Source organism: Taurulus bubalis, assembly GCF_910589615.1.
Source record: "Taurulus bubalis genome assembly, chromosome: 4".
NCBI lineage: Eukaryota > Metazoa > Chordata > Actinopteri > Perciformes > Cottidae > Taurulus > Taurulus bubalis.
In genome coordinates this window covers 17,508,410-17,531,356 of record NC_136592.1, presented here as the reverse complement: position 1 = coordinate 17,531,356, position 22,947 = coordinate 17,508,410, and the positions used below count along the sequence as shown (strand labels likewise).

Below are 22,947 nucleotides of genomic sequence, written 5' to 3'. Positions count from 1 at the left end.
ATTCAGATTAATATTTTGTTGAAAGAAAATACAATTATTATAGAGCTCAAAGGAAGGTTATGAGAATTTATCAGCCATCTATGTATCTGCTAATCTACACTCCCACAATATCATGACAAAAAAGACAAAATTAGAGGTTTCACATTTGCCATTTCGAGAACATATTTGAATATTTCCTATGTTTTAAGGTAGATAAGATGTACCTTTAGTTTAGCTGGAAAGGAATGTGCCATACAATTCAGGTGAATGGAGTTCTGTGATTCAGCTACGGACAACTGGCCACTGGTCCTGATTGTCATTCAGTAGCCACCAGTGAAGCATGAAGCATTGTTTGTATTGTTCCTAGCTAGCTTTGAAATCCCTAAGCAAATTCCCAATTTTGAAATACATGATTCCTGCTTGTTCATAGATATTTTGTGGTTTTGCATATTTTAAAAATCAAAGCACTTCCGTCGTAAGTGTTTTTTACCCTGTTGGGTAGACGCAGGCACTTGGCACATGTTGATTTGTAATTCCTTACTGCAGAGTCAAGCTTTGTATCTTTTTAACCTGCCAGCACACCTGAGCTCTCTAAGGTGGAACATGGCCTGATGTGGTTGCTAATGGCAACTAAAAAAAAAGTGTGTTCATAGGTGTGTGCGGTGAGTGCATTTATGTGGGTATGGGAATGACAATGAGTGTGTACCTGTGTACCTCTGCAGTCAATCATTAATTTGTAGTTGCTCTGTCGCTGCCGTATTTCAGGTAAGCCAGCAACCAGGAGAATACTTGCTGGCAGAGCCCTGGGCTAACTACCTCTATAGCTACCTTTCTAACTTCCTCCTTTGTCTCTCTGCTGGGGCGTTTGTCTTTCTGCCTCTCTGACTGTCTCCTTCACTGTTTGTCTGGCTCGGTCTCGTATCTGCATGTACTACATGGAGATGAGGTGATGGTTTTGCCTCAGGCTGTTTCTATACTCTCTCTCTCGCTCTCTCCCTCTCTCTCTCCCTCTCTCTCTCTCTCCCTCTCTCTCTCCCTCTCTCTCTCTCTCTGTCGCTCTCTCTGTCGCTCTCTCTTTCCCACATTGAGTCAAACAGTGTCGGGTTCTACGTCTGACTCATTTTGACGTTCTTTCATTCTCTATTCATGCAGTAAACCTGGCTTCTAAACAGTCTCCTGTATATGTGTATGCCTCTTATTCTCTCTTTCTTTTTCTGTGCTGGGAAATTGCAGTTGCCATTGGACTAAGACTACTGAACAACTGCATCTTCCCCTCTCTACCTGCTTTTAATGATAAAATGCAGCATAGTAGTTTATTTTTCACCTTTGCTTTCTATCGCTGAATCAACTGGTTTTATTACGTGTGGGTGTACACATTTAAATGTGGGTATGCACTTGTGTAACTGCAGAAGGGTTCTCAAGTATGTTTTTGGCCTTGTGTGTGATTGTGTCATTATTTGCCACCCCTTTTTGTTTGTGTGAATGTGTATTGGAAAGCATGCTGCCAATGGTAATTCATTAGCAGTAGGTTGCTGTAGTATTGTAGATCGCAGAGCTGTGTTAATGGTGCATTCTTAACTCACACAAACACACGATGCACACACTGATACAAAGCATTTTCTATACCAAACTGTTTTAAAATCAGCAACGATCTGCTGGCTCAGTGGGCTACCATGTATGACTTCAAACCTGCGGCCAGCTTTTTCCCCTGCTTCCTGCTATCTCCCTTGTTCCTCGGCACTGAAAACAATACAAAAATAACACAAAAAGCTGTCTCTCTCTTTCCTGAACTTTGAACATATTGGGAGATCCTCAAGGGAACACAGCCATCAAGGTTATTCACCAACCTTGAAACAGTATAGCATGAGCTTGGATAATTCAAGGTTGATTTAGTGATTCAAGGCCTTTTTTACCAGATACTCATTTATCTCAACCTTCACACCTTAGAGTAATTTACTGGAGTGTAGAGGAGCCGCCTCTTCTAGATATTAACTGAAATAGAAGGAAGACCAACAAAATAAATAATCCAAAGATTCTGATTGTATTGAGAGTGGTCTTCGCAGGTCTAACATGCTGGACACAATCCAAAATGGAACCCGTAGAAAGCGGACCCAAACTGCAATGTAAATACATTTTCAAAAAAGAAAGACTGCAGTGAGGATAATTGGGCCCAATCCAAAACATGATTGAGCTGAATAGTTCCTATAGTGAAGGCCAACACTGGCAGCAGCATTGTGCCTAATGGATTAACAAGCCTCCCAGATGAGCAGCAATGAGATGACATTGTCATGAGTTTTTTATATATGTCAAAGAATCATTTGCAGAAATATTAAAAATCACATTTTCAATTTCATCAATATTCAGTTGCCAACTGGGTGATAGAAGAGGATAATGTTCTGATATTCTTATATCATACAATATACTGTAATTCCCTAATAGTTATCTAATACAAGCAGGAATTATATCTTACCTTGTACAAATCAGGTTGTTTGGTTTCAGATTCTCCATGACAATGCCGGTTAATTGGACCAACTTTAAAGGATTTATTTTCTTAATTTGGTCACCCTATAAAGTTGCATTCAGTGTCTAATTTTCTCCAATTTAGTTTAAATGTCTTTGTCATTGAAAGGAGTGGATTGTATGGCAGAGCAATTGCTGCAAGTTGCCAACATTATGTAATGCAGAGTTTTTAATTCATAGAAACCCTGCAGCAATCCTGCATTTTATGGGTTTCACTACAATGCCATGATATTTGTTCCCCTGTGTTGATCATCCCTTTGGCTTGTGTCTTTTTAGCTGAGTGTGGAGGTCACATAACTGGAGCGGTGTCTGGACGGATTCTGTCCCCAGGATATCCTACTCCATATGAAAACAACCTCCACTGTACCTGGACTATAGAGGCTGACACCGGCAAAACTATCAGGTAATTATGAAGCGGTTGTATACTGAAGCTACTATGAGTATCACGATGGCCTGCAGTCATCTAGATTTATATTTTGCATTAAAGGAAACCAGCAAATATTTTGTATTCATACAACAAGTAGGCATATTTAACAATTATCTGCAGAATTGCCTTGCTCTGGCCAAGATAGGGTTAGCTGCCTGGTACATGGACTATACAGGTAAACACTCACAAGACTGTCAGGGAAAGATATATTAACTAATTTTAGATAAATGTTCACTGTCAATGCCCTGCCGTGCAGAAGAATACACCACATTAGTCATTATGCCACCATCGTGTTTCTCAACAGGTTGTGGCTACTGCTGTCATTGCTGTGTATCTAATGCGTGTGTGCGCTTGATTTGTCTATTCTCAGCTCTGCTTCATTTGATTTAATGGTTGACTTGATTTTGGTAAAACTGCTGTATATAGAACAGTTGTTAATGTTTGTATTGAACAGTGGTGTATAGTAATGAAGTAGAAATACTTTGTTACTGTACTTAAGTAGTTTTTTGGGATATCTGTACTCTGTATAATCTGTACTTTACTATTAATATTTCTGTTTACTTTTACTTTTACTTCACTACATTTTGCAAAGAAAACTGGTACTTTTACTCCGATACATTTCCCCTGAAACCTTCGTTACTCGCTACAAAATCAAATCTATCTTTAGAAAAAAAAAAAAAAAAAAAACATCCGGGACTGTGGTGGAACACAGACTCCACCAAGCAGGTTTTGCGAATCACAATATTCTGCATTTTCCCTCTACATTCTCTAACCGAGCGGACACAAACCTTTATGCGTCACGGACCGGTTACGTGAAGACAATATGTTCACGGACCGGGTCCGACCTCGGAGAGACGGGAGACCTGACGTGTGTTCGTTATGTCCAGTCTACTGACTCTACTCCTAACTAAACCTTTAGTCCAGTCTTCTGCTTAACTTATAACCTGCTGCACAAAGACAGGATGTTGAAATGGACGCATGTTTTCGTGCTTTTTTGGCGATCTCAGGATACTCTGCCTTGGTTTTAATCCAGAACACTGACAAAGTTGAAACAGACTTAAATTTCATTTTTAGAGTAACGTAACATCTTGACATGTGTCAATAGGTTCCGTCTGAGGTTACCACAGACGGATGTATCCGGTTCTTTTACACAATAAAACATCTTTCCGGCCTTGATTTTTTTTAAATTTAATTTTTATCTTTCATTCATTCTTTCTGTGCAGCCCGGTACCAAGGGCCCCACGGCCCGGTACTGGGCGGAATGAGCATACTTATAACCACACTGTTACAACTCCTTCATAGTGTCATATTGCTTTTTGGAGAATTATGATGATAAGTTCATAGTTGATGCAAAAGTATACTTAGGTACAATATATTATGTTGAACATAATATTATGTGGATGGATCACAGCCAACCCAGTTATTTTCAACACAACTCCTTGTCCTTGGTCCTGGTGGCCACAGCACTTAAAAGAATAAACTTAATAATTCTCAAAATTCAGACCCTTTGCTTTTTTATTAAAATCATGTACTTGTACTTTTACTTCCAATACTTATGTACATTTTATATCAGACAAATACTTTTGATACTTAAGTACAGAAAATATCACATACTTTAAGACTTTTACTCAAATCGTAGGTGACTTTTACTTTTACTGGAGTAATTTTCCAGTAAGGTATCTTTACTTTTACTCAAGTATGGCTTTTGGGTACTTTATACACCACTGGTATTGAATCTCTGATCTCTTGTTATTTCTGTGTTTTCTCAGCCTCCACTTCATCGTCTTTGACACTGAGGTCGGCCACGATATTCTGAGAGTTTGGGATGGTCCATCAGGACCATCAGACGGGGGGATCCTGTTGAAAGAATGGTCAGGCCCAGCCTTACCTGAGGATATCCACTCAACGTTCAACATACTCACACTGCAGTTTGATTCTGATTATTTCATCAGCAAGCAAGGGTTTTCCATACAGTTTTCCAGTAAGTAGACTTATCTCTAATTCAGAATCAATACACCTACTTAATTTCATAATCATCAACTTAGAATTTACATGGTAGAGGAAACTGTGAAAAAGTGAGCCATGATTTTACTAAACCACAGATTTGGGTGGTCTGTCTCACTCTATCCCAAACATCCATCTATAAGGGAAAAAACTATTAATGAATTAGTAATTAAATCAGCTAATTAACAGACTCACACATATAGTCTTAGTTATTATATGAACCTAATTTACATTCGCTATAAAATAATTAATCTGGAATTAATGCTGCATTTAACAGGATTTCTGAAAAACTTAAAGCCAAAGAATCAATTGAGAAATGAATATGTCACCCGGGGACCACTCTAAGTACTCAAAGAGCCCACAGAGACCTGTGCTTCAGCTTTTGTTGTATCTCACGGTTTGGGAAACCAGGAAGTGCAGTCAAAAACCTATGAGTGCAGATTATTCTCAGGTTAGTGAGCTATTTAACATCATTATGAGATGTTTCTTTGGGAAATTCATAAATAAGTATTATAATACCAATAATAATAATACCAAATCTGAACAAAAATATTTGTATAGGCTAATAAACAAAGTATTTTCCATTCATTTTAAGGGTTTTGAAGTTGCAAAGTGAACAAGTATAAATATTTAAATTATCTTTGAATGTCAATTTTGCAAAAAGAGTTTAGATATTTTGTCACACTTGCACAAAGAGATGTCAATGAACACAAACTATTGCTGTGGTTTCTTCCCCTTTTTAAGACAAAGAGTAACCTAGGCAATAACTCTGCCCTTTGATTGCACGGATGGTCTTTGGTGTGTGAGCCCCTGAACCCAAAAATGTCTGTTCACCCATTTATTTAGAATCATGAGCCAAAGTCTCTGCAAACCAATGTCATAGCAAAATCAATCAGAGGCAGACAGTCGTGACCATATTTCCTTCATACCTGCGTATTCACAAGTGCGCATCCACATCCACACACTCTAATTCTTCTGCTTACATATCTTTTCATGCCCATTTATTACTAATGCAGTTCATGCAAACACACCTAAAACTTAAACTTAAAATAGATGCAAATTTCCAGTCTCTCTCTCTCTCTCTCTCTCTCTCTCTTTCTCTCTCTCTCTCTCTCTCTTTCTCTCTCTCTCTCTCTCTCTCTCTCTCTCTCTCTCTCTCTCTCTCCCCCAAACACATTAAGTCATTTGTTTTTCTTTCCCCCCCATATTTAAAACAATACATATTTGCACTCACTAACATGCTAATGAATGCACTGTTATTCCATTACTATGGTAATGACTCCTTATATTTACCTCAATGTTGATTTACTAAAGCAAAGGTAATGGTATTTGCCACCACACAGATTTATTTAAACCAGGGTTTGTGAATATATTGAACAAGGGATTTATAGGGTTGATGTTACGACAGATTTCTTTACCAGTTTGAGTTGTTTTCTCTTCTTTTGTCCTCTCAGTTCCCTCTCTGTGTCCCTGCTGGAAAATCAGCGTACATATTGTTCTCAACTGAAAAGATACAATTAATGTGGTATTATAATACTCTGGCCAAGATTTGATATGTGATTTTAACTGATTCTAAAGATTATACAATCTATAATTGGTTATATATGGTCATATATATGGTTTTAATCTGTGTTAAATATATATTATCCATTTGTTATGCGTAAAGAAGAAAGGTAAACGGAACTGTTTTCGGAATTATTAGAGTCCTGAAGACTATGAGGTATTATAATATTGCAGTAATTCACAGGAAGCAGAGCAACATTTTGAGGAGCTTGAAATTTTTTATTTTTTATATTTATTTGAAAGTTTTTATTTCTTCCTCTTTTCGTGTCTTGTTAATGGTCTCACAACCCTATTTATTGTGTGATGCCTTGAGAGGTCCTGACTCACAGTTCATAGATAACACAAAGGAATACATCTTATTCAGCTTTGTTAAGTATACAATATACATTTATACATACAGAATGCAATTTGTCCAACACATATTCTGTATTTCACCAATGTTGATCAAAAATTGTTGGCCTGCTACTCCTACTACTGCTGGTGCTGCTGCTGCTACTACTACTACTACTACTACTAATTACCCTGATGGGGAGTCAATAATTAAAAAGCAAAAATATATATAATTTGATTGAACCTGAAGGAATAAACCATTTAATAATAATAATAATATTATTAATAATAATAATAATAATAATAATGCAATGTTATTTGTATAGTGCTTTACAGTGTACTCAAGGCACTTTACATGTTCAAAACAAACAATAGATGCAACAACAATATAAACAAGAGAGATGCCATACACATTATATTATGAATAATATTATAATTTAGTTGATAACTAGTCAGGTTGAGTTGTCACATGTATCCCCATCTGCCCTGAGCAAATCCGTACTCACCACATGAGGGACAATAGTGTATCTCTATGCTATACAGCACATCTTCCGTTCTTTTTCTGTCACTACTGATATTAGTTTTGTCTGTGTGCTTCTCCCTGAATCTCTTTCTGTGAACCAACAATATGTAAATATATGTCTCTCTTTGTTTGTCTCACATTCTCCAGCCACTACAGCAACAACGTGTAATGACCCGGGCATCCCTGTAAATGGTTCTCGATATGGGGACAGTAAGGAGCCTGGTGACAGTATGACGTTCCAGTGTGATCCAGGCTACCAGCTGCAAGGCCTGGACACCATCACGTGTGTACGAATGGATAATCGATTCTACTGGCAACCTGACCCTCCAACGTGTGTCGGTAGGTGTACATTATTCTGTAGATGATTGACTGCCAAACCGAGATTCAATTAAATGAAAATTAAATATGATACTGTGGTCAGACGTTAATGAGTCTGAGACTTCAATGTGATACTGCGCCCTAAAAAATGAGCACTAAATATGAACTAGATATTAGGATTTTTAGATATTGTCCATCAGATTTTGGAATGAATACATCCAACATTGGACAACTGAGCGCAAAACCTCTGGAGGTGGAATGATCTAGAGTTTTATCTTATGTCCGAAATAGAGAGAGTAAACAACAAACAAGACAGTTCAGATCCCGTTTGTGCCCCTGTGTTGTTCTGCCACATCTGACATACTTTAGAGGCAAATCAACTGAAGCCTGCTGGTGAGGGATCTGGAATCCCAAATGATGCTGCTGCTGTAGCATCAGATAGTTTTTCTAACTGGAGGAATGCTCTTTAAGATCAAGGACAAGTTGACAAGGTGCTGAAGAAACTGTGGTTGGAATAAGCATTGAACACTGTTGCTGTCAGGGGACCACATAAAAATTCAACACGTATCACCAAAACCCTACTAAACTCAGAACTGGCATGATGAGACATGCACAGAAGAGGAAGGGCGGAAATAAAAGTGAATCATCAAAGAATGACGCTGATAACTGGAATAGGATTCCTGTTTGAAAACTGCTGAAAAGCCAGAGCTTGTTTGCTCTGTTTCTCTATTATCACCACCATCTGGCCCACCTGCTGCTTGAAGCCCATTGAGCTTCCACATCCCACTCCACACCTCATTCACACAATTCTGCTGCAGTTTGTTTTTCACTCTCCCACTTTCAGGTGTGCTTTCCTTCCTTTATTTTCCTCCTCAGCTTTTTATGACACACTTGATTCTCTCACTAAAGGAAGGAGGGGACTTCTAGCCAGGAAGCCTGTCTAGGACTAGGAAAGTATCTGTAATGCAGCAAGAGTCCTTCAGTGTCCTTACCGTGCAGCCTACAAATCCCAGTATGTTAGCACATGCCTTTTTTGGTTATTTAGTTATTTTTCCTCATTAACTGCTGTATCCACTTCAATTTTGTCTTCCACATGGAACATCATGTTGAGTTAGTCAGAGTAGATGGATGAGGGAAATCATCAGAGATTGCTGTTAAGGTTAGCATGAGGTAAGACATCAGACACAGCTGAAGGTGTAAACAATGTGGGCAAGCTGGGGAAGATTCCTGCAGCAAATAGCATGGTGTCCACCCCCCAGCAGATAGTTGCCTTCCTATTAGATGCCACAACCCCCTTTATGTTGCCTTCTCCTTCCCTTTATCAGCCAGCACTTTTGGGATGCCCTACACCACAGTCACAGAGACTAATAATTTGCCTTGTAACCATCCCTGTGAAACACATTATGCTTTGTTCCTGATATTGCCTGCTCTGTCTCTTTGCCAGCTACCTCACATTGTGTACGACTGTAGATACAATGTAGGGCTTATATCTTAGCCTGTGTGTGCTTTCCTTTCTTGCACTTTCACCTCAGGTGCTGAATCCCTGGGTGTTCAAAAGCTGCTAAATTTAAACAAGCATTATAGTCTAGTGTGCAATAATGTGTCTGGCTGTGAGTGATTTGCAACTGTTAATGCCTTTGTTTACCTCTATTTCACTGTTGATAATCCGTTCACACCCACCTGCCATCCCCAAGACACCTCTCCATGTTTCAGATTCTTTCTTCACATCACCAAATTGCTGCTTGAATGAATCTATCCATCTCTCTTGCTAATATCTCTTTCCTGCTTTCTGGCTTGTTGTGGGATAACAGGACCACTAGGGGTGATTCTCTCTGCTAACGACCCCCATCTCACAGTCTCACAGTCTCACAGTCTCTCTCTCTTGCTCTTTCACCTTCTCCAGCTACCTGTGGAGATAATATCAATGGTCCACTGGGGGTACTTCTGTCTCTCCTAACGAACCCCTGCCATACTTCCTATCACTAACTAACTCTCTTCCACTCTGCTTACCTTTGGGGGCTATATGAGTGGTCGATCAGGGGTGATTCTCTTTCCAAATTACCCTAAGCCCAATGCTGTGTAATCATCTTTCTCTGTCTGTCTGTCTCTCTCTCACTGTTTGTCTATCTCCAGCGACATGTGGTGGCAACGTCAGCGGTCCTTCAGGAGTAATTCTGTCTCCTAACTACCCCCAGCCTTACCCCGCTGGGAAAGAGTGTGATTGGAGAATCAGGGTCAACCCTGACTTTGTCATTGCTCTCATCTTCAATAGGTAAGCCACCTAGATTTAAAACGTGGCCCTGTATATACAGTATGTGTGTCAACATATACTATGTACCTTTCTCATATGTATCCTCAGGCTTTAAACCAGGAGATGATCTTATTTGTGCTTGTAGAAACACTACTGCCACTCAGCTGGTATTTCTGATATTTCGATTGAATGGATTAAAGTTTTTCTTTTCACTCTAAAATCGCCCAACCGAGCCTGCACATTTTTTCAGCAATGATTTCATATTTTAGAGTTTCCTGTGGGAGATCAGACTCTTTTATTGAATTTGCAGTTTCAAAGGCTGCCCATGTTATTTTGGTCTGGGACTTAGCTGCAATATTAGCGCAACAATAACAGGTGTCTAAACAAAAATGTTATGATAAATCAATGTTAATTAAACATTCTTCCTCAAGCTGTAAACCATTTTGTCATACTGTTAAAAGTAGGCAACTGTATGCTGCAAGAAACCCTAACTTTCATATCAGGATTTGAAATATTATTATTGAAGATTTGAATCTTTTTAGATAATACAAAGTTACTGAAACGTGCTTTGTGTCGATTAGTGGTACAGTAGTTAAGTATGATCAATAATTGTATAGGTTTTTGTTGTGAGAAGAAATATTACGAACTGATCATAAATAACATTACACAACAACAAGAATTATAAGAGTGCAACAAGCGAGGTGTTGCAACAAACACATTGCAGCAGAGTAATGGTCTTACTGATGATATTCATTTTGTATTTCATCCAAATACCTGAGAAAACATAAATAATTAAAAACTTAAAGATTTAGGGGATGGAGGGGGTCCCCAAAGACTCTTCTAAAACATGTTTTTCAACAATTGTTTTTCAACAAAGCCTTCTGGCTTAAATAAAAAATGGATTACCCTCCATGGGCTTTGTTTTATGAGTTTAGTTTGAGTTTATTTTTTAAGAATAGACTGTTCATGACTTGCTGTAGCCCACAAAGGGTAAAATAAAGGTCTGCGTTGCATAGTCAGGGATCAGGCACTAATAAACCCATTTGGGGGGGGGACCTCATTATTCTACTGTAAAATCCACTTCAAACATAACTTCAGTAGCTTAAATGTTAGTTTGTGGTGAGATGATGTTATCTTTTAAACTTGACTTTCAGGGCATTTAACTACTAATCAGCTTTTTTGTTGTTGTTAATTTGTGTAAACGTATAGGTAACTCTCTATGCATCATTGAAGACGTAATGTAAATTAAATGAGTAAACTGATTTCCTCAAGAACTTTTTGAATTATTATATGTTGGCAGATACACTACTATTCTTGCCTTTATTTGGAAAGTGAAATTCATGTTTCCATGACTTTTTATTTGGTAATAGGGCAGTGTTTATTTACATTTCAAGTCCTGATTGTGCCTGAGTGGTCACAGTGGTTAGGGGCTTATGACTAAGGCAAACGTGAAGATGGGAGTTTCATATAAAGGATATAAAAGCAAAGCAGACTTTCTCTAGATTGCCACAGGAGAAAAAATGACCCAATTTAGACTTCATGTTTTTCAACGGAAGAAATAATTATCTTCTATTTTAACAATGCAATAGTTTTTATTTTATTTTTAATGAAGTTGTTTTGTTATTGGTTGTTTTGTGAATCCGGTGGGCCTTTTCTTTTTCATTATTTATTTAATTCTAACCTCGTAATTTTGTATTATAAACTCATCTTAAATGGACTTCTATTCTATTCTATTCTATTGACACAATTAACAATGACTCATTGTTTTTTGAGTCTTATCAGTATATCCAATGTAATCAGAACTCATATTTTGGTATCATGTAACATCCTTTTGAGCATTCACATACAACAAAGCCAAGTGTAATTCTATTTTCTACTTTCTTTCAAATATCCCAAAGTAATACGTTCTTTACTGAATCCTTATAAGTTGGAAAGCATTTGCATTCTACTCATAATGAAAGTGCTGACTGTTTTATGGCACTGTATATTTCAAGATGTACAATTCATTACTAAACAAACTGAAATATAGTTTCTCAAGTTTGCATGATTGCTCTCGTTTTACATCCACGTGAGACCCTTGTGTAACTCTTCTTTGGTCACAAGAGGTTATGATGCCGTCTCATTTCTGCTCTGTGAGATCTTTATGTTCATTTTATGACATTTAGTAGCTTAAACAAGTGATCCATTCAGACCCAGAATGTATCACTAATGCAAAAGGTATTAGCATGGATCATGTTAATGCTTTGTCAGTGCAAAAAGGGCTTATGTGCTGTTAAACCCATTCTGCAGAAGCTTGAAACACAGGGCTTAAACTGGGGCATTCTGCACACTTACTTTAACTTTGGTTGCTTTTATAACTTCAAGATGTCCTTTCCCATGATACATATTGTTCTCAGCCAAACGTCAATAACACCTCTTTTGACCAAACTCAGCTTTTCACATCGTTTTGTGTTGAAGAGTAAAGGATGAGTTTGAAAATGTAAGGGTCAGAAGAATCCTGTAAAATGACAGATGAGTGGGGCATGTCTGGTTGAAAATATTGTATTTATCAAAATCTCTGTCTGGTCTATGAGGTATCCTTTTTTTGCATTTTACCTGTCTAACCAAAACAAAGTGCGTACACCCTAAAGGCCTGACAACTTGTGAAATGTGTGTCCTTGCTCATAAGATTTTTGGACAGCTTTGTTTGTAATGGTTTGCATAGAACGGTGTATTGCATCATGTCAGTGCTTGTGGCATGAATTAATCCACGTTATTTTCTATAGTTGATAGAACTAATTCAGGTAGTATTCAAGTATCAAACATTAATTATCATCTAAATGTTGCTGTACAGCGCCTCTGGTTTTCAAAAACTCCACATGGTACTTCTATGGTAGTAATATATAATGCTACACTTTAATATACACAATACTTCACCTCTTTCCTTCTTACTTCTATGTGACTTTGCTCCGACACAAATAGACACACAGACTTACAGCCAAACACTTAGCAGGATAGTATAACCAGACATATGGGAGACTGAGCTGATAGAAACCATAGATATAGGTGTGTGTGTGTGTGTGTGTGTGTGTGTGTGTGTGTGTGTGTGTGTGTGTGTGTGTGTGTGTGTGTGTGTGTGCACCTGCACATACAAATTTGCCTATGTGTGACAAGTGGGAGACAGGGGCAGCACAGCCACTGTCAAGACAAACACTGAGACTCTGTGTGTGTCCTTATATTTTACCCTCATGAGGATCAGATACCTTTACGTATGTGTAGAGAGACGAGGAGAGAGGCTGTCAAAGAGAGAACCAGATAAACTTTTACAAAAATAAGGTGTTAAGATCCACTGTGGGTTTAGGTTGATAATATAAGTCAAAATAAAAGTATTATTAGGAGACGATTAGAAGAGAGATAGCACAAACTAATTGGCATTCATTAAATGAAGCTGGTCTTTGAATTCAACACACATCATCAGATTAATTGTTTGAAGAATTTGAACAAGAACACAAACAAACCGCACGGTTAATCTTACTTGATTCTGAAACCCAAGTTTGCCTGTCTTGCTTTGTTTTCATCCCCCAGTTTCAACATGGAGCCAAGTTACGACTTCCTGCACATCTACGAGGGTGAAGACTCTAATGGGCCGTTACTAGCAAGTCTCCAAGGCAACCAGGCCCCAGAGCGAATAGAGAGCAGCAGTAACGGTCTCTTCCTGGCATTCAGATCTGATGCCTCACTGGGCATGTCTGGGTTCGCCATTGAATACAGAGGTAATTAAACCCCAAAATATTGCCTTCATATAAAGTCCTTGTACATTTTCCTGTAAAGTCACATTTAAGCAACTGGAAATGTTTTAAAGCACTCTAATATGACTCTGACTATTGATTGGTTGTGGTAGTACACATATTGCAGTTGTACTGCTGGTAGCAGGAGCAAAAGTACTTAGCATCATTAGTATTAGTAGTAGTAGCAGGAGTGCAGCTGCATTAGTATTAGCAGCAGCTAATTGTAATTGTAGTGTCAGTATTAGGTGGTGACAACATTTGTAGTAAAGCAAAATAGTAATCAATTGATCTCAACATAACACTGCACTCTGAACCATTAACGAGCCAATAACTGTGATTATTAGGTGATTGGGGGAAAAGTCAATTCAGTATGACATCTCTCCTTATTATTACGCTGCTGTTTTATGGTGCAGATGGGACACATTGTGACCCAAACACACACATACTGTATGTTCAACAGATGCATCTGACTGGAGACACAGTTTGCGTGCCATTTTAGTGAGTGTTTGCAATTAAATATAGTCTTGTTATAACTAAAAACTGAACAAAATAAAGGACCAAGGCTATTAATAATAATCACAATCTCTGATTACTGTTACATAAACTCATATTTACACTATTTTACATTGCTATTTAATTACATATATTAATATTTGGTTTGTGTTTATCAAGCATCTTTTTTTTTACTTATCCATCAATGAACTGTAAAATCACCACAAGCTGCAACTGAACTTATCTTTTAAGTAAATGTTAGACCTGAAGGTAAATGCAGCCAAAGACTCAACTGAGTGTATTTATTCAACATACATGTATACAGTATCATATACAGTATCGTATACACAGTATATCCCACTGCTGAACTTAGCCTATGAGCTCCCCTTCACTTCACTTGACTTTATTTGATATGGACATGGCATTAGAATTGTAACATACATTTATGCACAATAACTAGATGCACTGTGTTAAGTGTTTGTAGCGAAACGCTAATTTACAACACCTGTCCAAGTGCACAGTGTGTCTCAGATTCAGTCCAGGAGCTTACTGCGTCATGAACTGCTGTCTGAGTAAATCAGTGGTTGAATACATGCAGATTGTAGATGCAATGAAAATGATCTCAGTCTTTGATAAATTAACCTTTAATTAGTTTTCAGGATAAAATAAGAATCAGTCATTGTCCCTGTGTTTGTGAAGTGTAGTGATTACAATGTTGATGCAGGAATGGTGTGCAGACTAAATGACATTTTAAAAGGCCTTCTTTATTAATTTCACCCTTTCCTTACATCCAAAGTGTTTTGCAGTTGATTGAGCATGCTGTTCCATGTCAGCCCACAAGTCGTTCACTTTCACAGATTGTGACTCATCCTGGTGTTACAGATGTTGCTTGACTGGGGGTGAATTAACAGCTTGAGTCACTGTGGAGCTAGTGATTAGTTGTTTGACTGAGTAGAGACTAGATCTGCTCTGTCAAGTTTTATAAAGTATATTTTTCTCTTGTTTCTCTCACTCCATTTATCTCTAATTAAAAAAAGATTATCGCCCTCTCTGTTGTCTGTCTCATCACGCTACCTCACACCTTTGTACTTTTGTCATTAATTCACTACCTTTCATCTGCCATCTCCTTAATTAAAATACAACCTTAATCATCTCCCTGTTTCACTTCCATCTTGCCCTACACATCTCTCTCTCTCTCTCTCTCTCTCTCTCTCTCTCTCTCTATCTCTCTATCTCTCTGACTGTCGGTTTCCATCTGTCAAGCCCAATATGTCATTCTCTTTAGCCAATCACAGTAAAAACAAGTTGGCCCTACGCCAAATCATAAAGAGTCAAGACAGTTTTGAGTTTTCGTGACTCCACAATTACCCTTATTTGTTCCTCCTAAAAGATATATTAGTTATTAGAGAATATTCAATACCACCTATATAGGGTTCAGCCTGTCGCCTAAGTTTGGCCCAAAATTTCCACCAATAGTTTTGACCCTGAATGGAATTAGAAAATGTACGTTATTCGGTTGCATTAATAATTTAGACATGGGTTAGACATTTACAACTATTTATTCAAGTTGTGTAAGTTGTTTTCTCCTCTCTCCACAGAAAAACCAAGAGAAGCCTGTTTTGACCCTGGTAACATTATGAACGCCAGTCGTACGGGATATGACTATAAACTGGGATCTCAGGTCTCCTACAACTGTCACCATGGCTACACAATAGTGGGTGGGGATACCGTCACCTGTGTCATGGGGAATGATGAGAAGCCCGTGTGGGACAAGGCTCTGCCATCATGCAAAGGTAGGAGAGAGGAATCAAGAACTGCATCCTTACAAACACCAAGCTCAAATTTTGCAAAACCTGCTTATGTTGGACTATGAAAAAATAACCTGCTGCCACAAACACTCAGTGCGGGTTTATTAGGCACATTTGTACAATTGAATGCAATCCATTACAATCGTTCAAAAAAAAAAGAGTACTTTTACGATGCCTATACTGTTCTGTGTGTGTGTGTGTGTGTGTGTGTGTGTGTGTGTGTGTGTGTGTGGGTGTAAGACGCGTGTGCGTGCGTGCGTGCGACAGAGACAGAGAGTGTCAGGGATTGGAAGGCTGAACTGTCTAATTGATTGACAGTTCAGAGAGCCAAGGAAGTGACACCTGCCAAACTGCCATTCAGTGTATTTGTGATTGTGTGTGTGTGTGTGTGTGTGTGTGTGTGTGTGTGTGTGTGTGTGTGTGTGTGTGTGTGTGTGTGTGTGTGTGTGTGTGTGTGTGTGTGTGTGTGTGAGACCTGGCTTTGTGCCATATAGGTACAAAATTCAAATAAGCCACAGAGTAAGGTTCAGGACAAGGAAGGATTTTTTAAATGAGCACAAAAGACACACACACACAGACAGACCATGCACACTTAATTATACCTCTTAACACGTTGAAAATAACTCCTCTGAAAGCTCTGTTTAATAATGTCTGAGAGACAGTGGAGAGGGGGGTTGTGTGTTGGAAAGAATAAAGATGAGATAATTGCAGGTACACTCGCAGAAGCTATTTGAGAACAGCAACGAATAACAGACAGACTGACAATAAAAAAGCTCATCAAGTAATTTGATCTCATGTTCACATTAGTCTAGTTTATTTCCAAATTGTACTTCTACTTATCAACCTAAGATGTATTACACTTACTTAACCAAACTCAGAACTGAAATTTCTCTGTGACATTTCTTGGTAAAGTCGTGGTTTTGAAGATACAATACTCTGTTTTTCAGGAGCAGATGAGAACTTTGATTCCTTTCAAAGGAAATAACGTTGCACTTTCTTTTGTTATTCTTTGAGAGCATCAAAAGTACATATTTGAGGTAACCTTACTTCTTCTATTAATAGACAATAAAAAACATTGGTATTTTATCCTTTTTATAATTGCCATCCAATGAGTTATCAAATAACAAACAGTTTGTTATTTGATCAGATTTTTAAACAGACAGACTTAGTCAGTGAATGGGTCACCTGCTGTTACAATTATTTGATGGGCTAAATTAAGCTATTCCAGGGTTCGATAACGTCAAAGACGTTCTTTGTGGTAACATGGTAACATAAAGAGCTTGTGTTCATTAGCAAATAGGGGTGTCTGAAATTGATTCAGTGTAATTCAGTTTAGATGCTTTCTCCCACAATAATGTATTTATAAACAGAAGCCAAGTATCGATCTTTTAGTCACATTTGAAGGCTTTCAATTGAAGACCATATAATGATCTTCTATCAAATAAAAAATTATCTTCAACTGTGAAACTTCATCTGGCAATTGATTCATATCTATTTACTGTAATTGATTTTGACATACTTTTTTTTCAGCTTGTTACTTTTGTTAACAATGAATATATTGCAACATTAAAATCTCACACACAGATTTTCATTACACATTAAGAATGTATTTTCCACATTCTCATTCTGGGTACATCACAATGCAGGGACAGAGTATCAATGCAGGGACATATTGGCTACTATGAAACAACTTAGTTGCATTTTATACTTCTATCGGAGTGAACTGGTTTACAAACTTGGTGTCAAGTAATCAATCATTTGTGGGGACAGGTTATGAATTAAAAACTGAAGACCTTTAGATGTTTTGATTGCCACACTAACCCAGTCCCTTTGTTCTTACCACAACCTGAAACCATATGTTCCTTTGTAACCCCCACCTTTCCTCTCTTTCCTCTCTGTATAATGGTGCCTCTTCGCTGCGCAGGGAATACATAATTTTATAGACAAGTTCTGGTATTATGATATTTGTTGTTTCAGCTTGAAAAGACTCAACACACGGTAAGGTAACATTTGCCGTCACAGTTGTACGTTATAATGCAACAGTGTTAGCCCTTCTCTTCAATGGGGCTGTTTCCTCACAGGAGACACACTTGCTTCCTGTTTTCCGTCACCTACAGTTCACATAATCAAAGCAGAACAATTTAACTAAATCCACTCCTACCCACTAATCTTGCTCTTTTTCTTCTGACACTCTTTTTGCACATTGGATTTTCTCCCCACATAGTTAGGGAGGTTTCTCTGTGTGTCTGTCGGTCTCTGTCTTTGGGCAGCTCCTAGGGCTTTTAGACCAAACTCATTAGAAGGGGTGAGACCTCTTTAAATAATACATCTCCACTTACTGTCGCCTCTCTCTCTCTCTTCCCTTTCAAACCTACCCCTTCTCTTTCCTTTTCTCTGTAACTTTTCTCCTCTCTCTCTTCCTGTTTTTTTTCATGCTCTCATTCTCTCTTATTTCAGCTTCCTTCCACCTCCTCTGTTTGTCTCTGATTTAAACTATATTTTCTCTCATCATTTCTCTCTCTCTCTCTCTCTCTCTCTCTCTCTCTCTCTATCTCTCTATCTCTATCTCTCTCTTCGTCTCTCTCACATACACGCACCTCCCATCTTAACCCGCTCTTTTATTGGTTTCCATGGTAACTAAGAGCTGGTGCGAGAAAGAAGGAATTCTCCATGACTGTTGATAGGGGTGTGTGTGTGTGTGTGTGTGTGTGTGTGTGTGTGTGTGTGTGTGTGTGTGTGTGTGTGTGTGTGCAAGAGAGAGTGAGAGAGAGACACAGAGGCAAGATGAAATGGAGAGACATAGAGTGCCGCCTAGAGGTTAATACACATAAACATACTAACAAACATACTAACCAAATACTGAATACCACTCATTTATGCATTTATTGATCAGCTAAAGAGAAATTTCCCAAAGAACACATACTGTGTGTCGTCAGCTTGTATGTCTGCTTGGATTTGAAAGTTTAGTTTAGCTGCTAGTAGGGTACACACAGGTGTGTCTATCATGTCTGTCAGCAGTAGTGCAAGCCCAATAAGCGGCGACAGAAAATTAACAAGATTTAGTAGCAATAAACACAACACATAGGTGCTAATTACAGTCTTATATTCAGTTTAAATAGATATTTAGGGCAAACAGCAATGTTAACCATGGGAAATAGCATGGTTACGACTATGTTTTGACACACACACCAGCCGGCTTCTCATAGCAGAGCTGCTAGCTACAACACAAGTACCCCATACTCTCTAAAAAGGCCATTAATGTGCTTTTAATCACAGGCAAGTTTATTTGTATAGCACATTTCAACAACAAGGCAATTCAAAGTGCTTTACATAAAACAAAAAGCATAAACAAATTATGCAAAAGAAAAGGAGATTTAAAAACAATTAAGAACATTAATTTAAACGTTAACAACAGTCAGTAAAACATTAAAAAGTAAAAAAAAATAATAGAATACAAGTTGCAGTGCAGTTTAAAAAATAAAATGCAGTAGTGAGATGCAGAAATTGATTGATATCCTTGAATCGGATTCAATTAAAGGCAACAGGAAACAGAAAAGTCTTCAATCTGGATTTAAAGGAGCTAAAGGGTCTCAGCAGACCACACATGTATGTCGGCTCAAACCATTCAGTGCGTTATAAACCAGCAGCAGGATTTTAAAGTCAATTCTTTGTTTGACAGGAAGCTAGTGCAAAGACCTCAGAACTGGAGTGATGTGATCCACTTTCCTGGTCTTAGTGAGGACTCGAGCTTCAGCTTTTTTGCATCATATATTTTTTTGCACCATATATACAAATGAAAGTGATGAATGTAAAGTAATGAAAGTGAGGTAATAAAAGTAAATGGACTCTATTATGTATCTGTTGTGCTCACTAAAGAGTGTGTGGTCATTTATATTGTTGTGATCTGATCAATGTACTCTACTTTTTGTGAGACACAGACAGCGAGAGCTACAAAGGTGTTATGTAAGATGTGTGTTCTTGTGTATGTTTGGGTATGATCAAAGCACATGGATGTGTGAGAGAGAAATACAGTGACTTCCATGACATTTTTCTGCATTTATTTGTGTGTCAGAGGGTGTGAGTGATCAAAGCGTGTGTGTGTGTGTGTGTGTGTGTGTGTGTGTGTGTGTGTGCATGTGCGTGCGTGCGTGCGTGTAGGCTTTTGATAAGACTGACACCTGAGCCTAGAGCAGCACCACTGATGATTGTGGGTAGATCAAGACAAGAACTCCAGACCTGAGGGTTTGAATGCAGCAGCACAACAATAATTAATCAAAAGAAATATGAATCAATATCAGGAGGCGTGGAATGAAAGAGGGTGATTACACTGATGCTTAAGGAAACAAAAAGAAGAGAGGGAGAGGAGGAGGATGAGTGGGTGTGAGTACAACAACTGTCTAGCAAAGGAGTAGAGACCAAACCAACTTTGCTGTATTTTCTATTCTAGGCATATAAATCAGTTTTACTGAGCAAGCCATAGCCAAGAATATGGGCCTGTCTTAATGTCCACACTCACGGTCTCATAGGCTTTGACTTGTGTTCCCGATAAGTCTGCATGGGCTCAGGGCTGTCCCACTGTGAAATCGGAAAGTGCTTGAGGGTTCTCCGGTTCTCTTGTTAAAGCCTTTATGCTCAGTTTCCACTGAAATTACTTTGCTCGAGAGAATTACCCTCATAGGGTTGTACAAAAAACACTGAAGAAGCTGGAAGAATGGGAACATAATCACAACACCAATTACCTTTAAAAAAAAGTTTTTAAGTATGACATAATCAGGACAAATCGTTCTGTTTTTTCTGCGTTGCACAACATACAATACATACAATACAATACATACAATGCATACATTCAGCCATCATATGAATTCCCAAAGTGCTGTCCCATTTCTCACACAGCATTTTTAACCTCTGCAACCTCGTGCTCTCACATGTCCACAGGGGTCATGATAGTTAAAGTTTGTTAAGGGTCACAACTGATAGCGTGGGTGGACATTTGGACTGGGTGACTATGCACACACTAGCAACCAAAACAAGACAAGATAAGGAGAGAGAAGAAGCAATACAAATGCACCATGTGTGTGTTGATGACATTGACAGATGTGCTTGTTGCTGTTGTTTTCTACACGTACACACACACACACACACACACACACACACACATTCACAGACATAATTACACTAATTTCATCGACCTCTGCTGGCCTTAGCTGCAGTATAAATGTGCACATGCCGACATGGTTTTCATACACATGGTTTGTAACTCTGTGTGCTGAAGATGGATCAAGCTAGTGTTAGGTCTGCTTCTTCTGGGTCATGCAATGGTAGTAGGGATTAATAGGCTTTTTGAAATTGCAGTATGCTGATACGGGAGATCCCACACTGTGCACTGGCTCAGCAGCACATAAATTCATTCACTAAAGTTTTATGCTGCTACTCTGGAGAGGGTGCAGCAGAGCTGCCATCTCAATTATATGATGCAAGCCACTATGTAAGAGCAATTTACATCTGGAATGTTTTTAACTGATATTTTGATAATTATGTATCTTTTATTAATCCCCTTGGGGGAATTTTTCTCTGCATTTGACCCATCCTTGATTAAGGAGCAGTGGGCTGCCCTGTGAGCAACTAGGGGTTAGGTGTCTGGCTCAAGGACACTTCAACATGTGAACTATGGGTGGACCAGGGATTGAACCGGCTACCTTGTGTTTACGGGAACGACCACTCATCCCCCTGAGCTACAGCTACCAAATACTGCTGTTGCTACTAATCCATAGTACCACAATATGTGTTGGTTTCAGGTAAATACATACATTTTTTCTTAAAGGGCATGACTACTTTTTAAATATATTTTCCATTAATTTACCATCATATATTATAAGGTTACAATTGGAGCCTATGTACTCAACTAGATCTTTGATAATTCTTGGGTTATTTGCAAGCAGAAATACATTTCAATCAGGAGAGACAAGTCAGATGAAGAAAAAATAAATTGAACAGATGATATATAATGATAAAGTTGACAGAGACGTTGGCTCTTGGACTCTAAAGTGAGATTTGTAATCAGCGGTGTCTGCCCTGAGCAGCTGCAAGATAAGCCCTCCGTGGAGTCCAGATACTGGTTGTGGTGGTGGCTGGTGAGGCTGATAGAATGATGACCCGTAACAGCAGCATGAACGTACTGAAAGTAGAGAGACAATCAAATTTAAAAGAGACAGTAGCAAGATGAGAGGCTAACAATTGAATTGTGTCGTTCTGCTATTGGATAGAAGAGACCAGCTGATCAGAACAGCTGATATCAACTTGGCTAGCTTCATATGGACACAGATACACACACAGATCAAAAGCACTCTATTTTGACATTATATAACAAAGCCTTGGAGCCACAAGAGTCAAAGTGATATTTAGGGACAAAGTGAATTTTCTGCTAAACTAAACAACTTTTGAGCCATGCATTTTTTTTTAAATACATAAGAACAACAGATTAGAGTAGTGATACGCTTGCCAGCTTTGAGTGCAACGGACAGTGCTCCCAGCAGCAGGGAAATAGAAAATGAAAGAAGAGGCACATGGTTAAAATGTGAAAGCCTCATTTCAACATACTGTCTATAAATGCTTAAAGCAACACAGGGGATGAAGCTGTTTGGGCTGCCAGGAGTGTTGCAAGTTGTGTCTTTAGCTTGACAGCAGTTACAGTGTAGGTTAGTCCGTAAGTATTAGTTTATTGACATTTTTGTATTTGTATTTTGTATCCCGCAAGCTGGATTTAAGTGAAACAATGGCAATGATGTTAAAGTGCTGACCTCTGGCTTTAAGGGTATTTAAGGGTGTTGAGATCTATACCAAGTGATCAGTGTTGCCTTTTTTATACAGTCTTTCAGTTTTAGGACATTGCAGCAGTACAGTGATCCTAACTTACAGGGTTAGGGTTACTCTTTCACTTTCTCCACCCAGATGTATCCTACTGGTCA

The 22,947-nt window shown here is 38.4% G+C and overlaps 1 protein-coding gene across 1 annotated transcript in view; it reads left to right on the top strand.

Moving 5' to 3' along the window:
- LOC306735565 (CUB and sushi domain-containing protein 1-like) overlaps positions 1 to 22,947 on the top strand; it is a gene marked incomplete at both ends in the record, with an annotated part of 394,295 nt that overhangs the window by 297,119 nt on the left and 74,229 nt on the right. Inside the window, 6 exons of the mRNA XM_079217050.1 lie at positions 2,776 to 2,902; positions 4,696 to 4,907; positions 7,494 to 7,685; positions 9,798 to 9,936; positions 13,480 to 13,667; positions 15,773 to 15,967. Of these exons, the coding sequence (XP_079073176.1) occupies positions 2,776 to 2,902; positions 4,696 to 4,907; positions 7,494 to 7,685; positions 9,798 to 9,936; positions 13,480 to 13,667; positions 15,773 to 15,967 (1,053 nt within the window). The remainder of the gene's footprint in view (positions 1 to 2,775; positions 2,903 to 4,695; positions 4,908 to 7,493; positions 7,686 to 9,797; positions 9,937 to 13,479; positions 13,668 to 15,772; positions 15,968 to 22,947) is intronic.